The sequence below is a fragment of the Phlebotomus argentipes genome, unplaced genomic scaffold (assembly GCF_947086385.1).
Source record: "Phlebotomus argentipes unplaced genomic scaffold, Phlebotomus argentipes genome assembly contig_5, whole genome shotgun sequence".
Classification (NCBI taxonomy): domain Eukaryota; kingdom Metazoa; phylum Arthropoda; class Insecta; order Diptera; family Psychodidae; genus Phlebotomus; species Phlebotomus argentipes.
In genome coordinates, this window is record NW_026776165.1 from 11,185,057 (window position 1) to 11,197,469 (window position 12,413).

Below are 12,413 nucleotides of genomic sequence, written 5' to 3' on the forward strand. Positions count from 1 at the left end.
TGCGAGCGTCCGTGCAGGTGAAGACATGCGATGCTGGTGGAAAAATGGCAATATATCACGTCGATTGTCTCAACTTTGTGACTCTCTTCACCTTTTCAGCGAATTTCTCTCCGCCACTCGGCCTGTCTCGTTTGCATTCAGAGCCAAGAATGGTTTGCTTGTTGATTGAAGGAAAATGCTGTACTCAAGGTCACGTGAATGCCTTGGTGTGCAAAAAAAATTTGACGGCCTCTGAAAATTGCTGAGGATGCACAAAGGCTGCTCGATGGGTGGATTTTACGGCAGTATAAACACATTAATTAATAAATGGCTAAATGCCTGCCTAAACAGTGTGATCTTCAGACAGCTTCTCATCTCATCGCTCTTTGCGGCTTAAGTAGTTTGCAAGATTATTAAGGATGGAGGGCAATAAAAAAAATACCACACGCACACACATCAATTCCATCGCTCCTTTGCTTGCTGTGGTCCTTTTTCGTCGTTGTGCTGAAAGAGTGGAAGATAAACTGAAATGGGAAAAGGAGGAAGTTTATATTTTTATAATCTTCCGACGCACAGATTTGATGCAAATTTCTGCCGCCAAAGATGCTTTTTGCTTTATTGGTGGCAATATGTGTAACAGTTTGAGAGCGAGTGACCCTTTGATGCTGCATTGGAGTACATGAAGGCATTCCTTCTATTTTACGACCACACCAGCGGACATTGTAAAGTTTGACCTTCTTTTTCATGCACTCGGCGGACGTCTTAAGATGTTCCCATGATAAAAGTGTGCCATCAACATACCACAATTAAGGTCCTTTGACGTATAGCAAAAAACCATGCGGAAACTGTAACTTCAGTTAACTCTTTGAGGATGATTGGGATGATTTTGTGTGAAAATAAATAAGAAATAAATAGAGAACAAAGCAACATGAGTAGAAAATATCTTACTAAAATCACGATTTCTTCTTATGTTTACGGCCGATTGAATCACATCCTAACCTCCTCGTCCTTAATGGGTTAACGTAACGGAATTAGGATTCTTAGATAGGTTATAAACCGCGCGGAAACTCTCTCTATTCACTTAACTTGTAGGATAATAAATAATTCTGTTCCGCCACCCCAAAATCCATTGAAGGATTAAAATAGTCCAACTTTATATGCACTCGCTCGTGATATAATTCGCATGTGAGGATTTGGTGAGACACAGCTTAGTGCCTGGCATAAAATATAATTAATGTGCAAAATTAGCAACTCAACTAGCAACTTTGGCAAAGCCATATTCTGGCCTTCTCGTTCACTTTGTCCACCGAGAGTCATTAAATCACTGAGAAAAATTGTTATCAATTATGCTGTGGCAAACAAGCATTACATCGCCAATAACAATATGAAAGCGCGACAAGACGACAAAGACAATGAATATTGGCTATAAATGCTTGAGAAACATGAACCGAAAAATTGGTCGGAGAGCAGAAAAACACCCCTCTTCGCCTCTCTGTGCAAAGCTCCCGTTTATATGCGTTAAGTGTGGTATCGTAAAAATTTGCATTCAATGGAATCATCTGTAGCGAAAAATTGTCTTCGATCGCGCCATCAATTCACAAGGCATCGCATGGAAACATGCATAATCGCAGACAAGCTTTAATCCTATGGAACTCTCTCAGTTTTCCCTCTTATCGCATTGCTGCGATCTATATATAAGAGCAAAAAAAAAGAGTTGCAAGAGTTGTGGCAAAAAATCATCATAATTGATAAATTCAATCGTCGAGGCAAATATGCAAAAGCGCCATCGCTCCTCATTTGATATCCGCGCGCTCTCGACAGACGAAAAATCTCCATTGAATATGCACATGCTTGACACTCTCTTTGGGTTGGAATAAATTTGTTAAGGCAATGTTTTATTGGCCGATGAATCGCACAAGATGGAAAATTCACCAGCTGCAACTTGGTAATTTCACCTCAAAAAGATCACAAATTATGCAAGAGTTTCGCTCTCCCTTTGGATAGATTTCAACTAGAGATGCATACTTAAAATCCACCTCCTTTCCTGGGATTGGGGTTTGTCAGCACATCAGCGAAATGCATTTCCAGCGCGGACAAGCAAGTGCATCAAATACATAAATTTCCGTCCATTTGCCATCAACAAATCTACACTGGAAATCCTCTCGTGTGTTGTCTGGCTTTTTGTCAAACATGCGTGTGTGGAGGAGAAAGAGTAATAGTGAGGAAAAAATGGCTGAATTTGTGAGCACAAAAAGAGTTCCAAAAACATAATGTATCCGCACAAAATAAAGCACAGCATTCGCGCTATCGACCATTAAATTAAGTCCTGTGAATTTTGCAAAATGTTCACATTGTAGTTAACCCGGTGGCGGAAAAAAGAATAACAACCGCACAACATGGGGAAAGGGATAAACAGAGGAAAAGTGAGCAGTGTAGAGATTAAATATGCTCAGTTTCTCATTGAACAGTTCGTAAATCTTGTCCCTGTGCCCGCGCAGACCTTTTTTGCAACTCCACCAGCCGATAAAAGGAATTATAATATGCAATAAAATGGAGTTGAAAAAGCGACAGACCAACAAGGTGGATTAACGATCTCTCTCTCGCGCCGAAGAAGAACAATATCTGGACTTTTTCGCTCGCGAGACAAATACTTAATACGCTACCGCAACTGACTACCAACTGACCAACAATATATCCAAAGTGAGATGAATTTTAAAGTAACATGTGAATTCACACAAGGAAATGCACTCTGAAAAAGTGGTGGTCAATTAGGCGTTGCGATTCACATCACAGCTTCTTTGTGTGGTCGATTAAAAAGTTAGTGAAACAGAGTCAAGCTAATAAGCACAGGCCAATTGACTCTGTGGTGAGCGAATTTAAAATTTAGAAATGAAGACTTCATTATATTCTAATGATCTTTGTTTTGCTACTTATCGGAACATTAGAAGTTCCTACAACCACCGAAAGTGGCGCTGAATTGTAAAACCTTTTTCTGAAATTGAATAGCTTGATATCCAGGTCAAATTTGAACATAAAAGGTGGGTTTTATTGCTCTTTCTCAGTTTACGCTCAGCATTATGCTGTGACGTCATTAGAAACGCCGCCATATTGAAGAAAACTATAAAATTGGCCTATAGAGAAGCTGAATTTCGCGTGTGCAATTGTGTATTTTGAATGCAACTTCATCGCGTGAAGCGACTTTTCTCAGAGTGCATGAATTGCCAGTGAAATGGGCGAAGGAAATTCATCCCCAGGTGTGTATTTGTGAAGTCGAAGGATTATGCATTGTGTGCAAATTACACGTGAAATACACACATGTGACTGTTCACGAGCCCCTGCACTTCACTTCTTGTTCCTGTCCTTCTGTCCATATCAACCCGCAACTTCTTCTGTGGCTTGTTCTGTCCGGTGCGATCGAAACACAATCGAACATGGAAAACAGCAAGTTTGCCATGTTAAAACATTTAAAATTTAAATTTGTGTGTGCGGCAGTTTTTCTTATTGTCCATGCGCGCCTCCTTTATCACATCGCGCGCCCAAAGAAGCCAAATGCAGGCAATGAATGATTTTCTCTTTGGGTGAGAGACACTCACAATTTTTCACTTTGACACACACGCAAAATGCGCGCGCAGATCGTCTTATAAGCCCAAAAGAGTTGCGCTCATTGAGAAGAGTGAGAGAAAGAGCGCGGGAATTTATTAACATTGGGAGACAAATGGAGGAAAATTGGCGGCGGAGAAAGATGGCTAAACAGACCTATTGAGATCTGCAAAAGGCCACCTGAAGTTCTCCAATTTATCTAAATTTGCTTGCGACAAATAAACATACAATAAGCCATAGGTGTGCAACACAATAAACTATTTTAAATACAATTTACCAGACGGAAGTATGCGATATGTTTATCCTTTGTCCAATTAGGAAAAAAAGGAGAGAAAGAGAATTTCATGAGGAAATTGCCAAGTCATGTGGCAAAAATTGCTATATTGCAATCATTGCCGCACACACGCGCTTCAGCTAGGGCAATAAACGTGTTGTTTCAATATCATATCAAAGAAATTTTGCATCCCCCAAAAGCATTTTCATTTTCATGTGTAATGATGAACACATGAAAGGCGAGCAGAAATCAATATGTGTGGAAAAGTTTGCAACTTGGCAAGAGTGAACGAGAAAAGGGTGGAGAAATTTGTGCTGCAAAATCATATTTCCCAGAAGAATATCTGCAAATTATTACAGCGTGGGCACTAATTATAGCTCCACTGTAGGTATCCAGGGTGTAGGTAGTCTGGGGCAAAAACAAAAAATATCAAATATGGCGTTTGATTGCCTATCCATAGCCAAAACAAAACCCCCAATATGAGGCCCCTCCGCCGGATCCTAGGGATTCTAGGGAACTTTATCACTTTCTGGCCTGGCACTAATTATAGATCCACTTGGGAAATTTCACTATATCTCAGCGAAAAAAAATCGGAAAATTCTGAAAATCATAAGGATCCTTCATTTTGAGCCCAGAAACCATTTACCGTCGCCATACCCCGCCTCGGTCCTCCGTGGACCCCACTGTTAAAGTCTTTGCCTTGCATAACACGATATTCCAAAATGGCTCCTCCGCAATGGGGCGGGGGGCCCAATGCCATAAACTGCTTCATAGGGCAAGACTGAAGCCTTTTGAGATAATTGGGCTATCTGACCCCGATCCATCCTTGAATCCTGGCCTTAAGCACTTCTTCCAGGGTCTTTTTCTGCTTCTGCCCAAACCACCCCAACCCCCGGCCACCCCCAATGAAATGGGGCGAAAATTCTTAGGACACTTCTAGGAAACCCGTGGACCTAGATCCGGGGATGGGTAGCGCCTCGGAGGGAGCGCCCTAACGTAGAACGAGAGCCAGTTGAAATTCAATGAAAAACCATACAATTTTAGGTGGTTTTCGACTGGTCTCATTCACGGTGTGGCGCTCCCTCCAGGCGCTACCCATCCCCGGATCTAGGGTCCACGGTTTCCTAGAAGTGTCTAGAACTTTTCGCCCCATTCATTGGGGGTGCCGGGGGTTGGGGTGGTTTGGGTCCAAAGAAGCAGAAAAAGACCCTGGAAGAAGTGCTTAAGGCCAGGATTCAAGGATGGAATCGGGGTCAGATAGCCCAATTATACTCAAAAGGCTTCAGTCTTGCCCTATGAAGCAGTTTATGGGCATTGGGCCCCCCGCCCCATTGCGGAGGAGCATTTTGGAATATCGTGTTATGCAAGGCAAAGACCTTAATAGTGGGGTCCACGGAGGACCGAGGCGGGGTTGGGGGTTGGTTTTGGGTTGGGTTTTGTTTTGTTTTGTTTTTTTTGTGGTTGTGTTTGTGGTTTTTGTGGGGTGTGTTTGTTGGTGGGGGGGGCCTCATATTGGGGGTTTTGTTTTGGCTATGGATAGGCAATCAAATGCCATATTTGATATTTTTTGTTTTTGCCCCAGACTACCTACACCCTGGATACCTAGTGGAGCTATAATTAGTGCCCACGCTGTATTTTTGCAATAAATGAACAATTTTCTTGTTACTTTTGGTTGGCCAAACATGAGATTTGGTGAATTTTTCACTTTGGAATTTCACTTGAATGAAGTGAGGCAAAGCAATGAGTCTAGAAAATCTCAAGATTTTTCTTACATCAGCTACTGATTCATAAGCAATTCAATTAACCTGATTATAATTCTGTACGAAAACCAATTTTTCACCTTTCTTCGTGTTCTAACTGACTTTTCATTTCTTTTTAGCCTCTCTCGAGGCAATAAATTTTATATTTTCCGCATGTGATTTGTGAATCCTCTTCGATTGACTATAAATTGTCTATCGTGACATCATTGACTTGTTTGCCACTTAGCAAATTGACATGTAACACCCAGAAAAGAGGGAGGCACAGAAAAAAAACTCGCGTGATCGATACCTTTTCCCTCTACTTGTGAATTTTCCTGTGCGCATCCAATTTAACCAATTCACACTTTTGCAGAAAACTTTCAGATAAATTAAATTTCAATCACTTGGTCGCACACTTTTTCCGCACATTGCAGCCAATTAAATAGAGACATCAAGAGCGCTGCGATGGAATTGGGGAGGTGAAAAATATCCCAGCTTCTGTTGTGGCCAGCAAAGTGTTGTCTGGTGGCGCGCAAGAAGGGCTGCGGAGAGGAAAATTCCTGAATTTGGAATCAATGGTGGTAACGTATCTCGCTGACAAGAATTGTTAACCTCGTTGACCAGTTTTTGTGGCTGCTTCGTCAGTCTTCAGTTCTGTCATCAATCAATTTATCGACGAGTTTTTTTTCCCGCGAAGAATACGCGAGAAGGTGCGCATATATGTAGTTTTTTTTGCTTATGGGACACGAAAAGGGTTCTTCTTATCAAAAATGTCAATGCTTCGCTGCTGGGCTGTTGCAATTGGCGCGAAAAGAGGGAATTGATGAAATATTTATAGATGTGGATGTTGTTTGGCATTATTTTTGTGTCTCTGGTGGCACAAGACTTTTTTGCCTTCGGCAATTTTGAAGACTCAATTCCCATGGAAAAGAGAGACGATAGAGAGAGAGAGAGAGAGTGTGTCATTGGCAATTACATGTGATTCTTTCATGATTTTTCCCCTGCAATGCTCTGTAACTAATTGTTTGTTGATATATTTTCCCAGCAGCCCCGAAGACATCAAACGGGGCAGAACCACTTAATTTACGTTTGGACAATGGAATTCATCCACTCTACCGCCTTCCGCATGCTTATTCACTGTCCAAAAGATACTTCCAACAAGGTTAGTCAATCTTTTAATCTTATTTCACACTATTTCCCCGTCAAGAGATTATATGTCTCATGTTACTTCATCGCGAGGTGTCTTTCTCACCTCAAAACGCATAAGAGAAGAATGAGAAATGCGCACCCGAAAAGGAATGCGCTGAAGATGAGACTTTGGCGAAATAGTCCTGGCACATAATATTGAAGTGAAGTGAAGAGAAGAGAGAGAGAGAGAGAGAGAGAAAAAAAGCCTCTTGCAATTCTTCTCTTTTCTGAATTTTGTGCATCTTGAGGAGCGTGATGAATTCCTGGGACAGTTTCAGAGTGTCCCCAAGATGATGTGTGTTGTGGTGGGCACAAAAAGGTGTTCGATTATTCAATAAACTGGAACGTGTCTCTGTTTCAGAAGCTTGTAGATATTTTTCTCAGTCTCATTCTCAGCATAACACTTGTTGGGGATTTCGCTCTTTTTCTCCTCTTTGCCACTGGCTGAGGATTCTGCTGGCTCTCGCTGGCTTCCAAGAGGGTCATTTCATTGCATTTGACTGAAGATATCTCAAATAGAGAAAGTATTGTTCTATTAAGTTTTCACCATCTTAAATCACAGCTTAATTGCAGATTTTTAACCACAATTATTAAGATTGTGATCATCAAAATGCAACCCTTTCTTTCCTTGATATGTTGTTTACCTAGAAATTTTCCCAATTTAACCCCCATATCTCTGTGCAAACTAAAGCGTTAACAAAGTGTCGAGAAATCAATTGCAATCATCAAAATGTCTTTCCGGTAAATTCAATTTTTCTCATGATCGAAGCGCGATTGAACACAAGTTTCAGGATTATCTCTGGTGCAACTCGATGGCATTTTGCACACTTTTTTCCCAGCAAACTGTGCTGCCAAAGTCAGTCCATGTTGGTGAACAGCACAGATTGTTGGAAGGAAATAAACACTTGTCCGGAGTTCTTTTCTCACTTGTTCGCCTTTTTGTCTCCTCACGCGTGAATGAGCGTGGAAGGGAATTTGATATCTCAATCGATTTGGGGCACAATTTGATGGCAATGTTGAGAGCACAACGAAGAGAAGATGGGGATTATATTAATATTTCTCTTTCAAGTGGTCCATTTCACTGGCACCCTCTTTCTCTTCGCAGTGTCATCCTTGCTTCCTCACCCTTCGCGCAGGAGAGAAATCTAATTATGAAATAAACAACGTTTAATATAGGATTTTTTCCTTGAATCTCGCCTCGCTTTTTTTCTTGTCACTGGCAATAATCTCCCCATTCCGCGTTGGGATTCTTGGGCGGTGTGGAAGCATCCCTTTGAAAAGAATGTCCTTTCCACAGCGGAGGACACACTTGACAAGGGGTGGCGCGCGATGGGCAGCACAAAAAAAAGACACGCGAAAGGCGAGAAATTAAAAGTGTTTATTGCTTCTTTTGTGTGGGCAACAAGCTGAGATTCTGCAGGGATTGGAAGTGGGGTTGGCAGTGATCCGCGTGAGGGTGAAATTATTTGATTCGCTACAATGAGCGCGCATTTTTTTCAGGATGAAAAACACTGGGAGAAATGATGGCATGTGCTAAAATTGGGTGTGTTTTTCACACCAGAAGCACTTAAAAGCTATCAGTTTAGCAACATTTTGCAGAACAATTAGCGCGAATCTCTCAGTGTCTTTCTCATATTCCGCAGAGTTTTTTTTTCTTTTGGCAACTCGTACCGAAAATTGGGTGCAAAAGGGAATTTAATTAAGTAAAATTACGTCTCTTGTGTTTTAATTATCTTCTTAGAGGCCACACGAAAAGAAGACTGTTTTTTGCCATGCGATACTTTCCAAGTGATTTCCCATTTTATCTGTTGCCATTTAATCTCTCGCGCGCCACTCAAGCTGTGTGTCAGTCGAATGTTGAGACAGAAAATTCAATTATATTTTTATCTAAAGCACTTGAAAGTACTGGAGGGAGAAAATGGGTGCAATGGATGGAGGAAAATTAGAGAAAATCATGAGCATCATTAGGCGCATCATCTTGCAAATGTCTTGTTCGCCCTTTGCGCATCGTTCATCTTGCTTTTGTGTGGTCAATTCTGACAATTTACCACCCTCTAATCAGAGATTGTTCCCGAAGAAATTTCCTCGCGCTGTTAATTGCTCAAAAGATACCACACATAATTTCTTGCATATCTCTTTTATGATTCCTTTTATTTACTGAGAATAAATTACTTTTTGGCCACTGCGCGGCTGTTGAAATGAAGATGTTACTGGCTGATAAATTCGAGGGTGGTTTTTTTCGCCTCTTTGCCACCCGCTTTTTAATATTGCGCGGGTGAAGAAACCCAGTGTTCATTTCACTGTCTTAAGTGGGTGATTAAGAAGGAAGGTTGGTGAATTCTTTTCTCTCTTTTTAATTAAATCACCATTTCTTTAATTAAATGGTCAAAGTTGTTGCATTTTTCACCCTTTTTCCCTCTCGTATCTCCATAATGTCTCAATTCTTACCGATATTGTCGGCGCAAATGTCGCCAATAAAGTCCAGTCGTGAGGCAATGAATTGATAAGGAGAGTTATGGGTTCGAAACGGCAACAAAGTCGAGAAGAAAATGAGCGTGATTTATTTAGTAATTTAATGAAAATACGATTTTCACAGTGGCAAACACACACACAACATCCCAAGGCAACAATAAAGCAATGTCAGCGAGTCTTAGTTGGGGTTGTATGCTACTGATGTGCTCTCAAATGTCGCCTCATGTTGAGTAATAATGCAATAATAATAATAATAAAGGTAAATCCACGGCGGTGTGTGTGTCCCACTGTGTGATATAATGCAGGCAGGAGGTCCAATACAAGTTTCCGCAACTCCATGTGTGCCACAGAGTCGCCGTTGTGTATGAAATTATTCCTCGGCAGATTTATGAAGTCGGTATTTTAACCACTGGCAAGTTTGCCGTGCAAATCCCACATTGTCACAGTCAGGTTGGTTTCCCATTTGGGCGGGCGAAGGAGAGTCGCTGATGGGTCTGGGGCGGAAGGGTATGTCTTTCAAAATCCTATATAGGCCCTTTGCCCTGCGGAAGGGAAGAAGATTTATAAAAATCCCTCGGCCAATTTCACCAGCGACACATTTTATTAATACAACTAAATAATCGCTTCACATAAATTTATTCTCGCATAGGGGAAGAAGAGGGTTCTTTGGTTGCTTTCAGATGAATTTCTGTGTAGAAAGGTAGTTTCTAGCTAATCTTAGTCCAGAGTTTTGCTGCAATGAGCTGTATTTTTGTTCTAAACCTGTTGTTGTGATTGTGTGATTATAAAATTATGATTGGTTAGCAGGATATTTAGCATTTAATATTCACAAATACTTCTATTAAAAGTCTTATTATTTACGATTGCAACTCAGACTTCAGCAAGTGCGGAAATGCACTTCATTCTGCACGGATTCTTCACGATGTTGCAAAAGTGTGAAATGTTGCAAATTCTTGAAGTGATTTTTAAATGCATCTTTAGCATTTTCCTCTTCAATGACACTTAATTGATTTTTTTTATTCCTCTCCACTCGTCAATGTGCAGAGGAAAAGACAAGGGGAAGAAGGATTGGCAAGAGGATGAGATTTACCACCTCTCATTGGAATTTTGAATAAGCACAATTCACTCAATTCAATAAAATTCCTTCGCACCTTCAATGAATGATCATTTTCTTGTCTTCTTCGCATCTCTTGTGGTGTTCACATTAAATCCTCAGGTACTTAATCAAGGCAAATAAATCCCAGTGTGACTTTGGTGGCTGTGTGTGCTCTGGAACAATTGAAGGGAGAGCAAAAGGAGAGGAAGAATACAAGTTGCGGTTAAGTTAATCTGTGTTGACAGATGAAAAGATATCAAAGAATCACTCCCGATTTTTCCATCTTCAGCTCTGTCTCTCACTTTGTGCTTGTCTTTTCTGTCCATGCGATATAAATGGAATTAAATGCGAATCTGTGTGCATTTCTTCCTCAATCGATGCCTTTTCATCTCCATTTGATTCAATTTATTTGTCATCTCATATCATTTGACTGTCTATGATAATTGAATTTGTCGCTACTTCTTCATCTCTCTAACGCGCAAGAGACTCGGGAAGATTTGTGCGTTCTAATTATGCCCGATGAGAAAGAGAAAGAGGGATGCCATTTTTTCCGCATTCCCGAACACTATATAGTAAATTCTTTCCAAGAGAGGGATTATAACCCAAATGGAATTAATTGGTTGTATAAATCTTCAGCTCACACTTCTCACTCTCCATTCCCAATAAAGGCTCTCCGAGGCGCGCAATGGATTGGAATTTGGCCTTAGATTATGCTCTGAAAATGCGGTGTGAGCGCGAAAAGGGGGCGAGAGAGCACATTCTAAATAGTTTCAACTCAATATAATCCTTTCGCTTTACATTTTATAACCTCTTTATGAGGTGTAATTTCGTCCGTGAGATATTTTTGGTGCGGATTTTTAAGGTCGGAAAAGCACGAGAAAACCACCCTCATTTCACAAGCTCTTCCATTTGATTTACTGCAATGCACTTTATGTCAATATCCTTTGCTAAGTTGATATGTGTGTTGTTTCCAATAAAATTAAATCCCCTTCTTTACATCGCGCCGCGATGTAATCATACGCAAATATCAGCATCACAATTTGTTTGCAAATCACCAAATTTGCACTCACTCTCTCTCTCTTGGCGAAGTCGAGGGGCTTTTCGCACAAAATTGCGTGAGATTTTCCACCAAGGAGAAATATGCAGATTTCTTCCTCATATGTGTGGACTTTTTCCTCTCATAGGGTGTGGATTGTTTTTATCAGGCGCCCAGCAAAATGTGTTTTTTTTTGTGGGGTGGTTGTGCAGAAAAAATTGTGTGTGTGGGACATTTTTAAATTTTCACCAGCTTTAGGGAGAAGAGATATTTCTTTCGTGATAAGATTGTGAGAATGGGTTTAACGTTGCGAACGCACACAGAAGGAACAAAGTCCCCAGCAATTTATTAGTGTTTGTCTTTCATATTTGCAGCTCTACTTTTTTTTTTATTCGTGTAAATTCTTTAGATGCAATTTGTAAATTTTCAAATATAATCCATAATTTATGGCTGGAGTTATTAAAAGAGCGAAAGAGAGGGATTTGCTCGCGAGGAGGGGGAATTGTATAATTGAATTTTCTACAGTAGATTACATAAAGTATTTGTGTCTGATTTTTACTCAGCAGCACTCAATCATATTTTCACCCCTTTTTGCTTAGATGAGCAGAGAATTCAGCCAGAGGTTTGGAATGTTTCTGGGATTTGAAAATATATCTTTAACATGAGCATGATGCACAGAAAAGCGTTAAAAGTTTTCTTCAGGAGGTCAAGATAAAAACCAAGATATCAAAATTACAATATACTGTATTGTCAGAATCATTTAAACAAATGTTTATTTTAATTACTTATTCTTCATTTAATAAGCAATTATCTTACTAGGAGTATTAAAAAGACACCAAAAAGTCCCGCATTTCGCTACACAAAGTATATCCGCGATGCTGTTTTCATTGATATTCCATCCTTGTGATTGCTTATCACAATCTTTCTCGCTGTTGGTGATTAAAAGTGAGGCACGCAGCATTGAGAACTGGATGGCAATTCTGCTGCCCATGTGAGGAATCGCGCATCTCAGGCATTCCTGGCTGGCCA

General features: G+C 40.5%; 1 protein-coding gene across 1 annotated transcript in view; it reads left to right on the top strand.

Annotated features, from left to right (window-relative positions):
- Positions 1-12,413, top strand: part of LOC132265663 (protein Teyrha-meyrha-like) — a 35,638-nt gene that overhangs the window by 7,349 nt on the left and 15,876 nt on the right. The window contains exon 4 of the mRNA XM_059766415.1: positions 6,638-6,754. Within this exon, the coding sequence (XP_059622398.1) occupies positions 6,638-6,754 (117 nt within the window). The remainder of the gene's footprint in view (positions 1-6,637; positions 6,755-12,413) is intronic.